The following is a 16,258-nucleotide window of genomic DNA, read 5'->3' on the forward strand; positions in this document are numbered from 1 at the left end:
TATTATTCTCATCCAGTGTTCTCCACTAAATCCATGTGCATTATGGAATCAATTTTCAACGCATATATGTGATGATCTTGCACATAAGATTTGTACATTGTTTGTCATTTCTAAACCAACTGAGGCTCAAATTGAAGATTATGGTCTCCATCTTTTGAATCAAATGCTTCATGAATCAGGCAAAAGTTTAATTGACTTCCCACCCATGCCACAACCTACCGCAAATTGGAGTGCAGTAGTTGGTAATCGATTGATAGTTGAACATCAACAACTGCAGAGTAAGGCACAACATGAAGATCCACAAATTACTATTGATTGTCTCAATAATGGACAGCGGAATGCTTATAATACAATCACTTCTTCAGTTTTCCAAAATAAAGGAACTGTTTTCTTTCTGAATGGGGGTGCAGGAACAGGGAAAACATTTCTATACAATACGATTGCATTAAAATGTCGTAGCCTTGGGCATATCGTTGTTACTGTGGCTTCGTCTGGAATTGCATCATTGTTACTGGTAGGAGGTCGCACTGCACATTCAACATTTTCCATTCCGTTAGATGTATTGGAAAATTCACTTTGTGGGTTTAGCAAACAATCATTACAAGCTGAGTTATTTAGAGAAACAAAACTCATAATTTGGGATGAAGTTCCTATGCAACATAGACATTGTGTTGAGGCGGTTGATCGTACATTGAGGGATATTTGTGATAGTGAAAAGCCATTTGGGGGTATTACTGTTGTTCTTGGAGGAGACTTTCGACAAATCTTACCAGTTATACCCAAAGGAGTTCGTGAGCAAATTGTGAATGCATCATTAAGACACTCTGTTCTATGGAAGCATATATATATCTTGACTTTGGATTTGAATATGCGCTTGAATCATGAAGGCCATGAAAATGCTAATTTTGCAAATTTCTTGATGGAGGTAACACTACTTTAACCTGTATTATATAGATTATTTTAAATTAATAAATTGTGTTTACACTTACTTTTTTATTGATTTCATTTTTTTTTAGATTGGGACCAATCCTCAAGAAATCGTTAACCTTCCATCAACAATACACAAATGTCAAGATTTGAATGAATTACTCTCTACAGTTTATCCACAATTGAATATGATAGAGACGTCAACCCCAACATTTTTAACTGAACGCACAATTCTGTCTGCGCGTAACGATGATGTTAGTGACATTAATACTACTGCGTTGAATATATTTCCAGGGAGATTATATACTTATCTTGCAGCAGATAAAATGTCCGAAGATAATGAAATTGATCCTGCCATTACAAATAGATATCCTAATGAGTATTTAAATTCATTGGATCCTCCTGGGTTGCCAACTTTTAAGTTAGAGTTGAAAGTGGGTTGTCCTATAATATTGTTGAGAAACATTGCACCGAAAGATGGACTATGTAATGGTACAAGATTGATGGTTACTAGGTGCGGCACTCGCATAATTGAAGCTCAAATTTTAACTGGAGAAAAGTTTGGCAATTTGGCATTTATACCAAGGATATCTTTGACACCATCTTCTTCAGAAATGCCTTTCCAAATGACAAGACGTCAATTTCCAGTCCGATTGGCATATGCCTTGACCATTAATAAATCTCAAGGACAATCTGTGAAATTTGTTGGGGTTGATTTGCGTATACCAGTGTTTAGCCATGGGCAATTATATGTGGCATTGTCTAGATGTACATCCTTTGATCGTATAAGTATTCTCCTCCCTAAAGATAATTTGGATTCTACTACAAATATTGTTTATCCTGAAGTATTGCTGTAGTATTCTATGCAGATTAAATGACGTTTTTTTAGAAGGTAACCACGTAGATTTATTTATGTTGATTATATAACTTTTTAAAAAATTTCAATTTAATAATAATTTGAAATTTGGACTTTTGTAGGATTGGACCGAAAAATCCATAGAGCTTAAAAGGAGAAATACGACTACCTTGCTTCGATGGGGATGTAATAAGGTAATTTCAATCTGAAAGTATTTTTACATGTATATTTCCAACAAATGTACTAATTTATATTTTTTTTTGTTTCCACAAATTACCAGATTGTTGTGCATATTCCTCATTGGGGATACATAAAAGTTGATACAAAGACTTTTTGGAAAGTAATGTGGAGGAAGTTTGGGCAAACGCAAATTTGAAAACATGTTATTGACACATCTTTTGTAAAGCATACATATTTTTTGTGTATGACAATATAATTTTTGGTGTATGACATGTTAGTGACACATCTTTTGTAAAGCATACATCTTTTGTAAAGCTTTAACCCACTTTTTGTAAAGTTTTAACCTACCTTTTTGGTGTATGACAGTATAACTTTATTTCTGTTTTTTATTCAGTGTTTACACTTTTTTTTACTGCCTTTTATATTTTGATATGCAATATAACTTTAAATCTTATATGTGAGTTTCTTAATTTGCATTAAGATTAGGGAGAGTTGTTATTTTATTTGAGTTTTGTAGAGCGTGTAATATAAGCAAAATTGTTATAAGTTCTTTAAGAAGAAAAATATTTCAATATATTTTTTCAGTATCTTTAACAAAAAATGACACAAACTTTATAAATCTCAACATAATACGTATAAATTATAACTACATTTTAATCTTAAAATTATTTACACCGTGCCTTTAGGCACGGGCATACGCTAGTATTTTGATATGCAATATAACTTTAAATCTTATATGTGAGTTTCTTAATTTGCATTAAGATTAGGGAGAGTTGTTATTTTATTTGAGTTTTGTAGAGCGTGTAATACAAGCAAAATTGTTATAAGTTCTTTAAGAAGAAAAATATTTCAATATATTTTTTCAGTATCTTTAACAAAAAATGACACAAACTTTATAAATCTCAACATAATACGTATAAATTATAACTACATTTTAATCTTAAAATTATTTACACCGTGCCTTTAGGCACGGGCATACGCTAGTATATATATAATCTAATAATATAATGATATTAATAAGTATAATAAATTATTAATCTTAATTAATTAACTTTATCATCTTTATAATATAAGTTTGTAAACTCTTATTATATATAATCTTAACTCTAACCCATTATTCTTGAAACCTTAGTATTTTTAAACTTCTTTTGTTTTTTTGTTTATTTGGTTTTGGTTAATTTAGGAATTAAAAAGTATGTATTAAATGGATGGATTAAATATGTTTGAAATGGTAGACAAATAACTAATTTAATGTTTTTATATAGATTAATTATTATATTTAACAGTGACTCAAGTTTAAAAAATTTTAAACTGATTAAACTGCACCAAACCGAACCGTTTTAATCGGTTTGATTTGATGCGATTTGATGGAAGAAATGATCTATATCGATGTTTAAAATAATAAAATCGACATAATCGATTCGGTGTAATTTTTTACCTAGTTTCTATTAATATTGTTTCTGTGTCTTACACAATTAAAATAGCACACCAAGTACTGTTTTACCAACAAATGTTACCTATACCGACATCTTTACAATAAAGTTTTACCTCATTGTGAACTATTCTCAGTACAGTGTGTCTGTTTTACACTCCACAAGAGAGTTTTTTTTTTACTTTCGTTTTTTTGGGTACAGCGGAATAGAAAATAAATCAAATGAAACGATTAATGTATATTATATAATATAGTGCATTGCTTTCGGCTAATATAATATGTATAATGCAGTGTCTTGCTTTGCTTTCGGCTAATATAATATGTATAGGCACCGTTTGGGAAGTAAGTTTATGAGTTTTTTTGGTTATTTTAGCCACAAAAGATAAAATAGGCTATTTTAGCCATAACAAATAAAACATCACATCCAACCCATAATCATTACACTCTTCTCTCACAAAAAAAGTCAAAAAAGCCAAAAAGTCAAAAAGCCCTTCCCAAACCAAGCTTTTTAGCCCAGGCTAAAATAGCCAAAAAAGCCAAAAAGCCAAAAAGCCAACCCACTTCCCAAACGAAGGCATAATGCAGTGTCTTGCTTTCGGCTCTTTCCATCATTGTCCATTGTCCGTAAGAATTGTCCTCTCCTATATAAGGAACCTGTAACCATTGTAAATACATCAATTCAGTACACAATTTATTTATCTCTCGCCTGTATTTTTTTTTCTTACCGGCGGACAGTCGACTGGCAACCTTGCCTTCGCTGCCCGCTGAAGTTTTTTATACATATCTTCACTCCGCTGGAGTTTTCTACACATAACCTCAAGCAATCCATGGCGTCAGACATTTCCGGCCTCCGCCATAACATCCGGCTCGTGGCTGACGTGGAACCCGCTTCATCACCTCCGCCACGGCCATGCCCACGTTGGCTCGAGCGGTGGCTATCCGTTGCTCAGCGATTTCGGCTGCAACGTGCCGGCTCCTCACCCGGCAAGTCAGTTCATGACGGACTGGTTCGAGGCTCCGGCTTTGTACTCACATCGGCAATAGTAATCTTCAGTCCCAACATTTTCAAGCTTTAGTGTAGTTCTTGAAAGAATGAACAGTACACTTGCCTTCAAAGAAACCTACACTGCCCATCTCTTCCTTTCAACAAATCCACATCTGGCTTTGTTGAATCTGGGTTCAAATTCTCCAACCATGCCCATTTACTTGCTTCTTCTGCAAAACCCACTTCTCAGATCTCTCAATTGAATTTGTGGACACCCATTTGAGTTTTCTTTCAAACCCACCTTACAAATCCTCAGAGCAGCCTCTGGTACCCCAAAACATTGTGTTCAAAATCTACCTCTCTCACAAACTTTTGAATTTTCTTCTTTTCACTAATAATCAACTAACATGTCTCCACTAACTTTTGAATTTTCTTCTTTTTCTTTTGTTTTTTCATTATCATGACACCCACGTGGGCATGCCCTCCAGCTTTTGATAAATTATTTTTGGGCAAATTAGATATACCCCTCGAGGTTTAGCAAAATTATAAATACCTCCTTGAGATTTGAGAAATTACAGATATCTCCCTGAAGGTACTATTTGAATAACAAATTATGGGGCAAATTGTTATGAAAATATAAACCTCAGGAGACAATTCGTTATGAAAATATAAATCTCAGGATATATCTATAATTTCCGAAACCTTAGGGGTATTTGTAATTTAGCTAAATCTCGAGGGAGGTATATGTAATTTGCCCATTGTTTTTCTTTTTCTTCTTCTTATTTACGTATTTATCATTTTCCTTTTTCATATGTATTTATTTATTTTTATTCCACCATTGATTCCTCTCATTTATATACATACATATATATATATATATAAAATCCAGTACCAACATACATTTACATTGCCCTTACAGTCACTACATTTTCAAGTTCATCATTTCACAAAAACAAAAAAAAAACAAAAAAAACAAATAAGCAACAACAACAAGGGATTTATTTTCTTTTCCGATGACGGCCACACACCGACCTTACTTATTCTACTCTGCCGCCGATCTCTTCCTCTTGCCTCTATCTTGGGCGACTCTTGACGGCCCTGCCTCCATGCTTCCGAAGCCGCCAAGTGAGTTGACTCCCCGCTGCTCATCAGAAGCAGAGTATAGCGGCACTCCGAATTGGACCATAACGGCGGCCTTTCATTTCAGCTTTTTGTTCTCTGCCTTTAGTGCACAAATCTCTGCTCGCGCATCCTGGTACATGCGTTGCAGCAGAAAGAGTTGGACATTTATATAGCGACCCCGGTCTTTTCTCTTTAGATTATTGTATCCGGACTTAGGTTCCGTGGATCCTGTCATTACTTATTGGTTGTTGTTGTCCTTTAATCTCTTAGTATTTGAATTATAGGTTGTGTTGGGCGGGTCTGTTACAGGTTGGTTGATTGTTGATGCCAATAGGTGATGCCCAGATTTTGGCCTTCACGCTCGAGCGGAGGTTTTAACGCTCGAGCGGGCCCTTCGTTGTTGCTTCTCCGCTCGAGCGGGAGTTTTAACGCTCGAGCGGGATTTTCCATCTCCCAGTATTTTGCTCTGCAGTTCTTCCGCTCGAGCGGTAGTTTTTACGCTCGAGTGTGATCCCTTGTTTTTGCTCCTCCGCTCGAGCGGGGAGTTTGACGCTCGAGCGGGTGCAGCGCCTGCAAAACTTCTGTGAGGGTGCAATCGACGCTCGAGCGGCTTTCTTCACGCTCGAGCATGATTCTGTGTCTTACGCTCGAGCGGGGCTTTCTACGCTCGAGCGTAGAGTCGACTACATCAGTCCGTGATTTCACTTTTCTGATCACTTTTTGACCTACCTTTTCATCTCTTAACTTTTAAAAACCGCCCCTTGAGAGTCTCTCTCTCTACTCTTACCTTCTCTCCAAGATTTGATCTATTTCCGGTGGTCTTCTACCCTAGTTCCTTTGGAAGAAAGGTAGAGCTTCACGAGATCTTTCTTTTAATCTGAAAAAGAGAGGATTTGGAGCACTTTGGATTTTGGGTCATCATCTCCATCTTCTCTATTTTAGTTGTGATCTTCAAGGTAGGGATTTCCTACTCTATTCTATAAGCTTTGTTCTAAGTTTTGGTATTTTAAGATGTTGAGGTCACTTAGATAATTTTGGGAAAAACCCTAGTTGTATTAATTAATTAATTTGTAAAATTAATTTAAGGGAATTGGGGAATTTGGTTAAATTCATGAAATTGATGAATTCATAGATTAAATGGTGTAGTTGGATGATTTAAATCACTCACCTATTAAATTGTTGACATATTTATTTCCAGTCTAGAAATAACTGTTTTGGGCTATCGGTGGAGGATAGTCGTGATTGTTGTAGACATTGCATGTGGATTAGGAATAACTGAAACTAATCACATTGGTTAAGTCATTAATTTTGACTATTGATTTAATACTGAAAATACGTGTATTGGTTGAGCATTGCATTTGCATATTGTGTGGGAGGAGATAGGGGATGTACTCCACGGTTTAGGGGAAGATAGGGGATGGACCTCTAAACCGGATTTTTTGTTTGGGAGGAGATAGGGGATGGACTCCATTAGCACCATTTTTATGTGTGCTTATTATATTGAAGTGTTTTTACATGATTATTGATACAGCACTAAAATGTGTATCAAATGGGAAGTATGAAGTGTTTTGATATGAGCATGAGTCTCATTTGTTTTGTTGATATTGGAAGTAATGCGACTATGATATATAATTCACTGTTGTACGTTTGGCCAGGTTCTGAGCCATGTTGATAATAATGGAAAGTGAAATGTGTCTTAGACATTAGTGTCATGAGACTGTTTAATAATAAAATTGATTATCTTGATTAACCATCTATTGAATGCTATAGCTTTATTCAATGCTTATATTTGGTTTAGTATTTTTCTACTGGGCTGTGGCTCACCCTTTATGGGAACATCATTTTCAGGTTCAGGTGATAAGCTACCTCCACGGACATAGCCTGGAAGGATTTGATGTTTGGGATTTTGAAGACTTGTCTTTAGTTATATGTTTTATTTTGTTATTTTTGGGATTTCATGTAAACATTCAAGCCTAGGGCTTAACTTGTAAATGAGTTAGTACTCATCTTTTTTGTGTCCAAGTGTTAGCTTGGAAAGATGTAAGCCCTTAGGGCATTTATTTTGATGTTGCAGGATGTTACAAGTAATGTCTGTCAATAAGAATACTCTGATGACTAACTCAAATGATTCGTTTTCTTTTATAAATGCATGTTGATGTTATGGCTATTTTGGGTTTATTTTGAGGGCGTTACAATTTAACTGTTATACCTCACTTGTCCTATTCTGTAGCCGGTGAGACAAGTTAGTAACCGCAGTCATGGTCTCCACACATGACTTCAGCGTATAGTGGTTGGCCTCAATGTCAGATTGAGCTGCCATTATTTGCTCAACTGACAGCATAGAAAAGATTAGAAGAGTAAAAGCAAGGGTAAGGGCACTTTGTCCAAGGGCGCTTATCGATTCATTCAGGTCTGTAAAGAGGGTGAGTGAACCACGGGAAGACGAGGCCATATCAGAGGATGCACAAGCAAGGGGTAGTAGAGTAGAAGAAAGGGATTGCAGAGTGATTTCAGATTGGTTCGTCATTTTGTTTGGCTTTACCTCTCTATCTATCCTCAGCCTCGATTTAAAGAGAACGAAGAAGACAGAGAGGGCACGAGACCTGAGGCAGGCACGACGCTCTATCGGTCATGTAAACCACGCCAGACACGCTGCTCGACACCACAATGTCCTACGTGACTTTTAAAGGCTCGAGCGCGACTTTCTACAAAGACGAGACATACATATATATATATATATATATATATCTTTGGGCAGCCTATATACACGACCATACAGTGTATTCTATAATGATCTAACACGACCACATAGCATCTTCTACACCGGTCTGATACAACCACACAGTGTCTTTTTCAGCGGTCCAACACGACCACATAGTGTCCTTTACAGTGGTTCTACACGACCATACAGTGTCCTCTATAGTGGTTCGACATGACCACACAGTGTCTTCTACAACAGTCACGATCACACAGTGTCTGCTACAACAGTCCGACACGACCACACAGTGTCTTCTACAACGGTCTGACACGACTACACAGTGTCTTTTACAACGGTTCGACACGACCATATAGTGTCTTCTACAATGGTCTAACACGATCACGCAGTGTCTTCTACAGCGATTCGACGCAACCATATAGTTGGAAGAAAGGAATTGTAGAGTGATTTCAGATTGGTTTGTCACTTTGTTTTGCTCTGCCTCTCTATCCATCCTCAGCCTCAATTTAAAAAGAATGAAGAGACGAAGAAGACAGAGAGGGTGTGAGACCCGAGGCAGACACGACGCTCTGTTAGTCATGTGAACTATGCCAGACACGATGCTCGATGCCACAGTGTCCGGCGCGATTCATGTAACCGATAAAGTGTCGTGTCTGCCTCGAGTCTCGTGTCATTTATGTCTTTTTCGTCTCTTCGTTCTCTTTAAATCGAGGCTGAGGATGGATAGAGAGGCAGAGCAAAACAAAGCGACGAACCAATCTGAAATCACTCTGTAATCCCTCTCTTCCACTTTGCTACCCCTTGCTTGTGCATCCTCTAATATGGCCTCGTTTTCCCGTGGTTCGCTCGCCCTTTTTCCAAACTTGAATGAACCAATAAGCGCCCTTGGACAGAGTGCCCCTGCCCCTGCTTTTACCCCTCTGAACTTTCATATGCTGTCAGTTGAGCAAATAATGGCAGCTCAATCTAACATTGAGGCCAGCCACTATACACTGAAGTCATGTGTGGAGACCATGACTACGGTCACTAACTTGTCTCACTGGCTGCAGAATAGGACAAATGAGGTACACCAGTTAAATGCCCAACTCTCTCTGCTGCAGCGCATGTACAAGGATGTGCGAGTAGAGATTTGCGCACTGAAGGCGGAGAACAAAGAGTTGAAAGTAAGGCACTACATTATATATATTATATTAGTCGAAAGCAATGCATTACATTATATAATATACATTAATAGCCCCTCTCAAACTCAAGGAGGATAGGAACCAACTTGAGCTTGGAAACAAGTGACAAAACGGGAAAATAAAATAAAATATGATAGGAGACACTGTATGGTCTTGTCAGACCATTGTAGAAGACACTGTGAGGTTGTGGCAAACCGTTGTAGAAGACACTATATGGTCGTGTCGAACTGCTGTAAAGACACTGTGTGGTCTTGTCAGACCGTTATAGAAGACACTGTATGGTCGTGTCGAACCGCTGTAGAAGACACTGTGTGATCGTGTCAGATTGTTGTGGAAAACACTGTGTGGCTGTATCAGACCATTGTAGCAGACACTGTGTGATCATGACCATTGTAAAAGACACTGTGTGGTCGTGTCGAACCGCTGTAGAGGACACTGTGTGGTCGTGTCAGACCGCTAAAGAAGACACTGTGTAGTCGTATCAAACTGGTGTAGAAGACACTGTGTGGTCGTGTCAGACCGTTGTAGAAGACATTATGTGGTCGTGTCGAACCGCTGTAGAAGACATTGTGAGGTCGTGTCAGACCATTGTAGTATGGTCGTGTATATAGGTTGCCCAAATATATATATATATATATATGTATGTATGTATGTCTCACTTTTGTAGAAAGTCGCGCCAGACACTGTGGCGTCGAGCGTCGTGTCTGGCATGGTTCACATGACCGACAGAGTGTCGTGTCTGCCTCGAGTCTCGCGCTCTCTCTGCCTTCTTCGTCTCTTAGTTCTCTTTAAATCGAGGCTGAGGATGGATAGAGAGGCAGAGCAAAACAAAGTGACAAACCAATCTGAAATCACTCTACAATCCCTTTCTTCCACTCTGCTACCCCTAGTTTGTGCATCCTCTGATATGGCCTCGTCTTCCTGTGGTTCGCTCACCTATGAAACATGCAAAATTGAGCTATTTCAACAGTTGATGGTGTAGCTTCTTTTTCCAATGGAAATTAGAAATAAAGATATGTCAATGAGAATTTAAATTCTCTTCTTCTAATTTTGGAAGCATTTTAGCAGTTTACGGATGCAATACAGAGACAACTCCCTTCTAGAAGTATCCGTAAACTTTTGTGGACTTAACAGAGTCTTATTTACCCTGCACTTTGTGTGGTAAATTATAGATTATTTCCCTATCAATTTTTTTAAATTTTCTTGTTCTGAAATTGATGGATGTGTGTGGAAACACATGTATGAAAAATATGCGCATGTTTCATCGATTTCACTCTATTTTGTGGGCAATCTTTTATCCCCAGCCCTTGTACCAATTCCAAATAACAATATGGACATTCATAGATATCTAGGTTTTAGTCCTTCACAATACTGTTGTTTCTTTTCTATTCTAGATAATCTTCAATCCCATGTAACTCTCGTACTCAAATATCCGGTGACATTCAAAGAGAATTGATTTTGTACGAATATAATAATTTGCAGGATTTAAGCAACCAATAATGGCATGTTGCGGGTATGGAGGTCCACCATTGAACTATGATAGTCAGATCCTGTGTGGTCAAACACGATTCTTCAATGGGAGCTCAGTCACAGCCCAAGCGTGCAATGATAGTACTGAATATGTGAGTTGGGACGGATGTCATTTAACGGAGGCTGCAAACCGGCGTATCTCATCACAAATTCTGACGGGAAAATTTTCTGATCCACCCTTCTCAGCAACGATGCCTTCCCTTTTCAACAACTTTTGAAAACCAGTATGTATATCATCATTTTTTTTTTTATTCTCTTTTCCAATTCTAAAATTATTAAGGTTGCGTTTGGTAAAGTTTTGTAAATATGATTTGAGAGTATGAGTTGTATTTTGAGTTTGTGAGTTTTGAAATTATGATTTGAGTGTAGAAAATTTGTTTGGTTATGGTTTTTGAATAAAGTGTTGAATTGAGTTTTGAAAGTTTGATGTGACATGTGAAATAAGAAAATTTGTTTGGTGATGAGTTTTTAAAATAGTTTTCAAAACTTAATTCAGCCTATAATTGATAATCAAACATACAACTCATAAATCGATGTCCGTATTTTTTATCAACAGTCATAACTAAACTATTTTTAAAATACTTAAATAAAAAAAGGAATTTTTTTTTCAATTAATTATTTTTAAGCAATTTTTTTGAATAATTTTTTTAAAATAACTTTTATGTCAATTGTTTTATGCCAATTCATTTTTTAGGCCGGTAAAAACATTAAAAATATTTTAAAATTATTTAGAAAATTAAAATATTAAAAATATTTCGAAAATTAAAAGATTAAGAATATTAAAAATATTCCGAAAATCAAAATATTAAAAATAATTTTTTTTCAAAATAAATATTAAAAAAATAAAATCATATTATTTAAATAATTTAAATAACTAAAAAATTTAATAACTAAAAAATTTAAATAAATATTCAAAAAAATTAAATCGTAAAAATTTAAATAATTTAAATATTTAAAAAATTTAAAAAATTTAAATTTTTAATATTTTAAATTTAAAAACAACTCTACACTCAAATCGTAACCAAACACATAAAACAAAACTCAATTAAGAAATTATTTTTAAAACTCATAACCGAACACATAATTCGAAACTGCAGACTACTTTCACAACTCTGCACTCAAATCGCAACCAAATACATAACAAAAAAATTAAAATATTTAAAAATATTTTTATAAAATAGAGTTTGAATTTATTTTTATAAAATATTTTAAAATTTAAAAATTAAAATCGTAATATTTAAAAATTAAAATATTCAAAAAATATTCAAAAAATTAAAAAATTAAAAAAAAATCGTAACATATTAAAATATTTAAAATCTTAACAAAATTAAAATATTTTTAAAATATTTAAATATTTAAAAATTTAAAAATTAAAATATTGATTTGAATTGAGTTTTGAAAAGAGTTTTGAATTATGTGTTTGGTTATGAGTTTTGAAAAGTAATGATTATGTTTTGAATTGAGTTTTGAGAAATTGGTATAGAATTATGATTTGAAAGCTTAAAACAAACATCACACTCAAATCAATGGGTGAAACTATAATTTGAGAGGCTTACCAAACGAAGCCTAAGTTTCCTAAATTTGTGTTGTTTTAGTTTTCATATTTTATGGGTTTATTGTTCTTCAAGAATTGGATTTAGTTTATTATAAATAATGACGTAAATATTATGGCTCAATTGTTTTCGTTGAGAGCTTTTTCTACAAAATTTCATACATGTTTTTTTAGAGACATTTCTTGGATGCAACTCGCTACTTCTTGGAAACACGAGCATGGTATTGTGCAATAGGAACAACGAAAGCGATCACTAATAAACCTGCAACTGCAAGACCGAACTGTCAACACTTTTCTTCCATCTGGTTTTGAAGTTGGGAGTTGGACTTTCTTATGTTGTCTTTGATCCTTAACCCTTCAGGATTAATGTTGTCCATCAATGGCATCTACTAATCGTTTGGCGCTGCTAAAAACTGCTCCATTGTACTTCTCTTCTTTAGCCATGACTGTATTTTCTATGATCTTCGCAATGTTACAAGAATTACAAAAGAATTTCAGCTAATTAAATAATCCTTTATGGTATTGTTTTCATTTCGTTTAAGTTTGTTTGGTTTTGGTTTTCAGAAAACAGTTTTCAAACAGTTTTTCTTTTTTATTTTCTTTATTTTAATTTTTTAATGAACATTTTTAATATTTTAAGCTTTTTTTTTTGACACAACTAACAAAAATACACTTAAAAAATATGATATTTGTTAATTTTTTTTTTAAAATACACTAAATACCAAAAAATACGAAAATTCAATACATTTTTGTATTTTTGTGTATTTATTAATTTTTTAAAATATTTTTTCACAAATGTTTTACTATTTAGATACATTTAAATAAGATGCATTTAAAAAAATTATTTAAAATTTAAAAAATATTCACTAAAAACAAAAAAAGGCAAAAAACAAAAAACTTAATTTTCAAAAAACTGAACCTAAATATACTATTTGATTTTTTTTTTATTTTTTTTCTTGTTTTTGGAAACAAAAACAATGAAAGTTCAAAACACCTATCTTTTATTTATTTATTTATTAATGTTTGGCTAATCTACATTATTTCCCATTTGGGTTGCACTAATGAAGAGTTGAATTTTGAGTAAATTACACCATTAGTCCTTATAGTTTAAGCGAAGTATCACTTTTGTTCCTGTCGTTTCAATTTGAATAATTTGGTTTTTAAACTTTTAATTTTGTTACAATATGATGCTTTCGTTACTTACTATTAGAATTTAAAACGGAAAAATATCATGGGTAAAACCAAAGTAAAATTCAAAAGAAACTAATGGAATCACCGGTATAATGACTCTACAATTTATTTTGAATTTCACTTTAGTCTCTAATTTTACGCATGATTTTTGTTTGTTAAAAACTGACGGAGAGATTACATTGCAACAAAATTGAAAATGTAGAGATAAGGTATTCAAATTGAAATTATGAAGGCCAAAATGAAATTTCACTCAAATTAAAGAGATTAGTAATAATTTTACCTTTGAATTTTCTCTACTTTTGAAATTTGGTTTGAGAATCTAAATAGCCTCGTTACAATTCTTCTACACATTGTAATTTCTGTAGTAGAAACTCTCGTAGGATTTACCGCCTTCTTTTTATTTGGTGCCAAGCATGAGGAAATGGCACCCTGATATATATTTTCATACTCTATTTCATGGGACCATCATGAGTTTATAATGATAATTTGAAATGTTGATCTAGTAAATTCAGCAGTAAAAATGAATTGCGTAAAAAATTAATTTCATCAAACATTACTAGATATATAAATAGATTATGTATATTTTTAAATAAACAGTAATTATGAGTTTAAATTTAAATTGATTATTTTATAAAACAAAGTATTATTTGTTTATTTATTCATTGATATTCGATGAAATTGATATTTTATATAGACAATCTTTATGGAAATTCTAATATACATACTTTAGAAAGAGGTGTACATATGCACTCCTAATTATGTCATTTTTTTATTTAGTTATGATCAATTTTCTTTTTTAATTATATCTCATGTTGTGTTTAGTTATGACATTTTTTTTATTGAAATTATGTTTTTGTTTTAATTATAAAATGCATATAGTATACACCCATAGTATTTTTCCAATCTTTATTACAAAATTAATGAGATGAATAATTTAGGCCATCATTGTGTTATGAGTTTAAAATATATAACTCACAAAATAAAATAAAAAAATGCCATAAAGAGAAGTCATTCCCTTGTAACAAAAACTAAAACAACAAAATTCACTTCATTATCAAGTCTCCTCATAAATTTGTAGGATAACAACTAACATGAAATCTGACATTGTCATTGTTTGTACATGAATTGACTACAAACAAGTGCATGTTTGCTCCGTATTAACAGAGAAAGCTAATTTTTTTTTTGAGAAAAATTAAGGATGATGAAAATTTTGTTATGAAAATGATCACGAAAAATTTGTGATTCTTGAATTACCTTGATTAGTGTGTGGTACTTTATTCTAAATGTAATTCAAGAGTCACAAAACTTTCATGATTATTTTCATGAAAGGTTTTTCATGACACCTAGCATTGCTGAATTTTTTTAGCAATTTTGATTCAGTAATAATTTAGTGCATTAAATAGTGAGCTCTAAATCCACCACTAGTGAGGTGGTAATTGAAAAAAAAAAAAAAACAAAGCATGGCACACACTGTGGCAGTGGGTAAAACCCAATGCTACATCCATAATGATATCTCTAATTAGTGGTGTCACGCATTATTGATTTTCATTTTGAAAAAACATTTTTTCATCATTGTGAAGGACGCAAATGAGACTATAGTAGATTTGTTTAAGTAAACTTTCAAAACTTATTTTCTTTTGTTTAATTTTGAAAAGCTGTTTTAAATTTTTATTTTCATTCTTTAGTAATTTTTTTCTTCATATTTTAGTAAATTATATCTATTTTTATACTTTTTAAATTCACACAATCTAGATGCAACTTAAAAAGTAATAGAATTGTGAAGGAATTTGAAAAAGTTTGAACTCTTTTCATGTGATTTGTTTACAGTTTTTTTTTAAAAGTTTTTTAAGTGCATTTGTATTAGATATAAAATAAAATAAAATAAAAAAAATTAAGTAAGATGTGAAAAAAAGAATCATTAAAAAAAAAAAATCAAAAATAATGTTCAAGTTTGAAAACCAAACACAATTTTTGAGTTTTTTTAAACGAACCAAACTTAAAAATTTATAAGTTTAAAAATAATTCAAAGTATAGTTTAACAAAACTAATATGGAACAAGTTTTTAACTAGGCAAACCTCAAAAAGTTTTTTTGTTTGATTAGAGTTTTTCAAAAATACTTTTTAGAAAATTTTACTTTCTTGTTTTTCGTTTTTTTTTTGTTTTTACTGATTTTTTTTAATATTTTGAGCAATTTTTTTAATTTTTAGACATATCTAACATAAATATACCTAAAAAATAAAAAAAATATTAAAAAAAACCTTTTAAAAATTCACTAAATACCAAAACTACAAAAAAAATATGAGAGTTCAGTACATTTTTTGTATTTTTATGTATTTATTAATTTTTTAAAATATTTTTGTACAAATTTTTTACTTTTTAGATACATCTAAGTAAGGCGCATCTAAAAAACTAAAAAAAATGTTTAAAATTTTAAAAATATTCACTAAAAATAAAAAATAGAAAACAGGAAAACCAAAAAACTCAATTTTCAAAAAACTTAATCCAAAAAACTTAAACCAAACACACTTCTTTTTGTAGGTGTAAAATGTTATTTTACGAAATACAAGGGAGCCAAGTTAAATTTT

At 32.9% G+C, this 16,258-nt stretch overlaps 1 protein-coding gene across 1 annotated transcript in view; it reads left to right on the forward strand.

The window, feature by feature from the left end:
* LOC114282885 (GDSL esterase/lipase At1g54790) overlaps positions 1 to 13,012 on the forward strand; it is a 31,895-nt gene extending 18,883 nt beyond the window's left edge. Inside the window, exons 5-6 of the mRNA XM_082870123.1 lie at positions 10,882 to 11,153; positions 12,656 to 13,012. Of these exons, the coding sequence (XP_082726249.1) occupies positions 10,882 to 11,147 (266 nt within the window). The 3' untranslated portion in view covers positions 11,148 to 11,153; positions 12,656 to 13,012. The remainder of the gene's footprint in view (positions 1 to 10,881; positions 11,154 to 12,655) is intronic.
* Positions 13,013 to 16,258: the final 3,246 nt, after the last annotated feature.

The sequence above is a fragment of the Camellia sinensis genome, chromosome 5 (assembly GCF_055761805.1).
Source record: "Camellia sinensis isolate YWXY chromosome 5, ASM5576180v1, whole genome shotgun sequence".
Classification (NCBI taxonomy): Eukaryota; Viridiplantae; Streptophyta; class Magnoliopsida; order Ericales; family Theaceae; genus Camellia; species Camellia sinensis.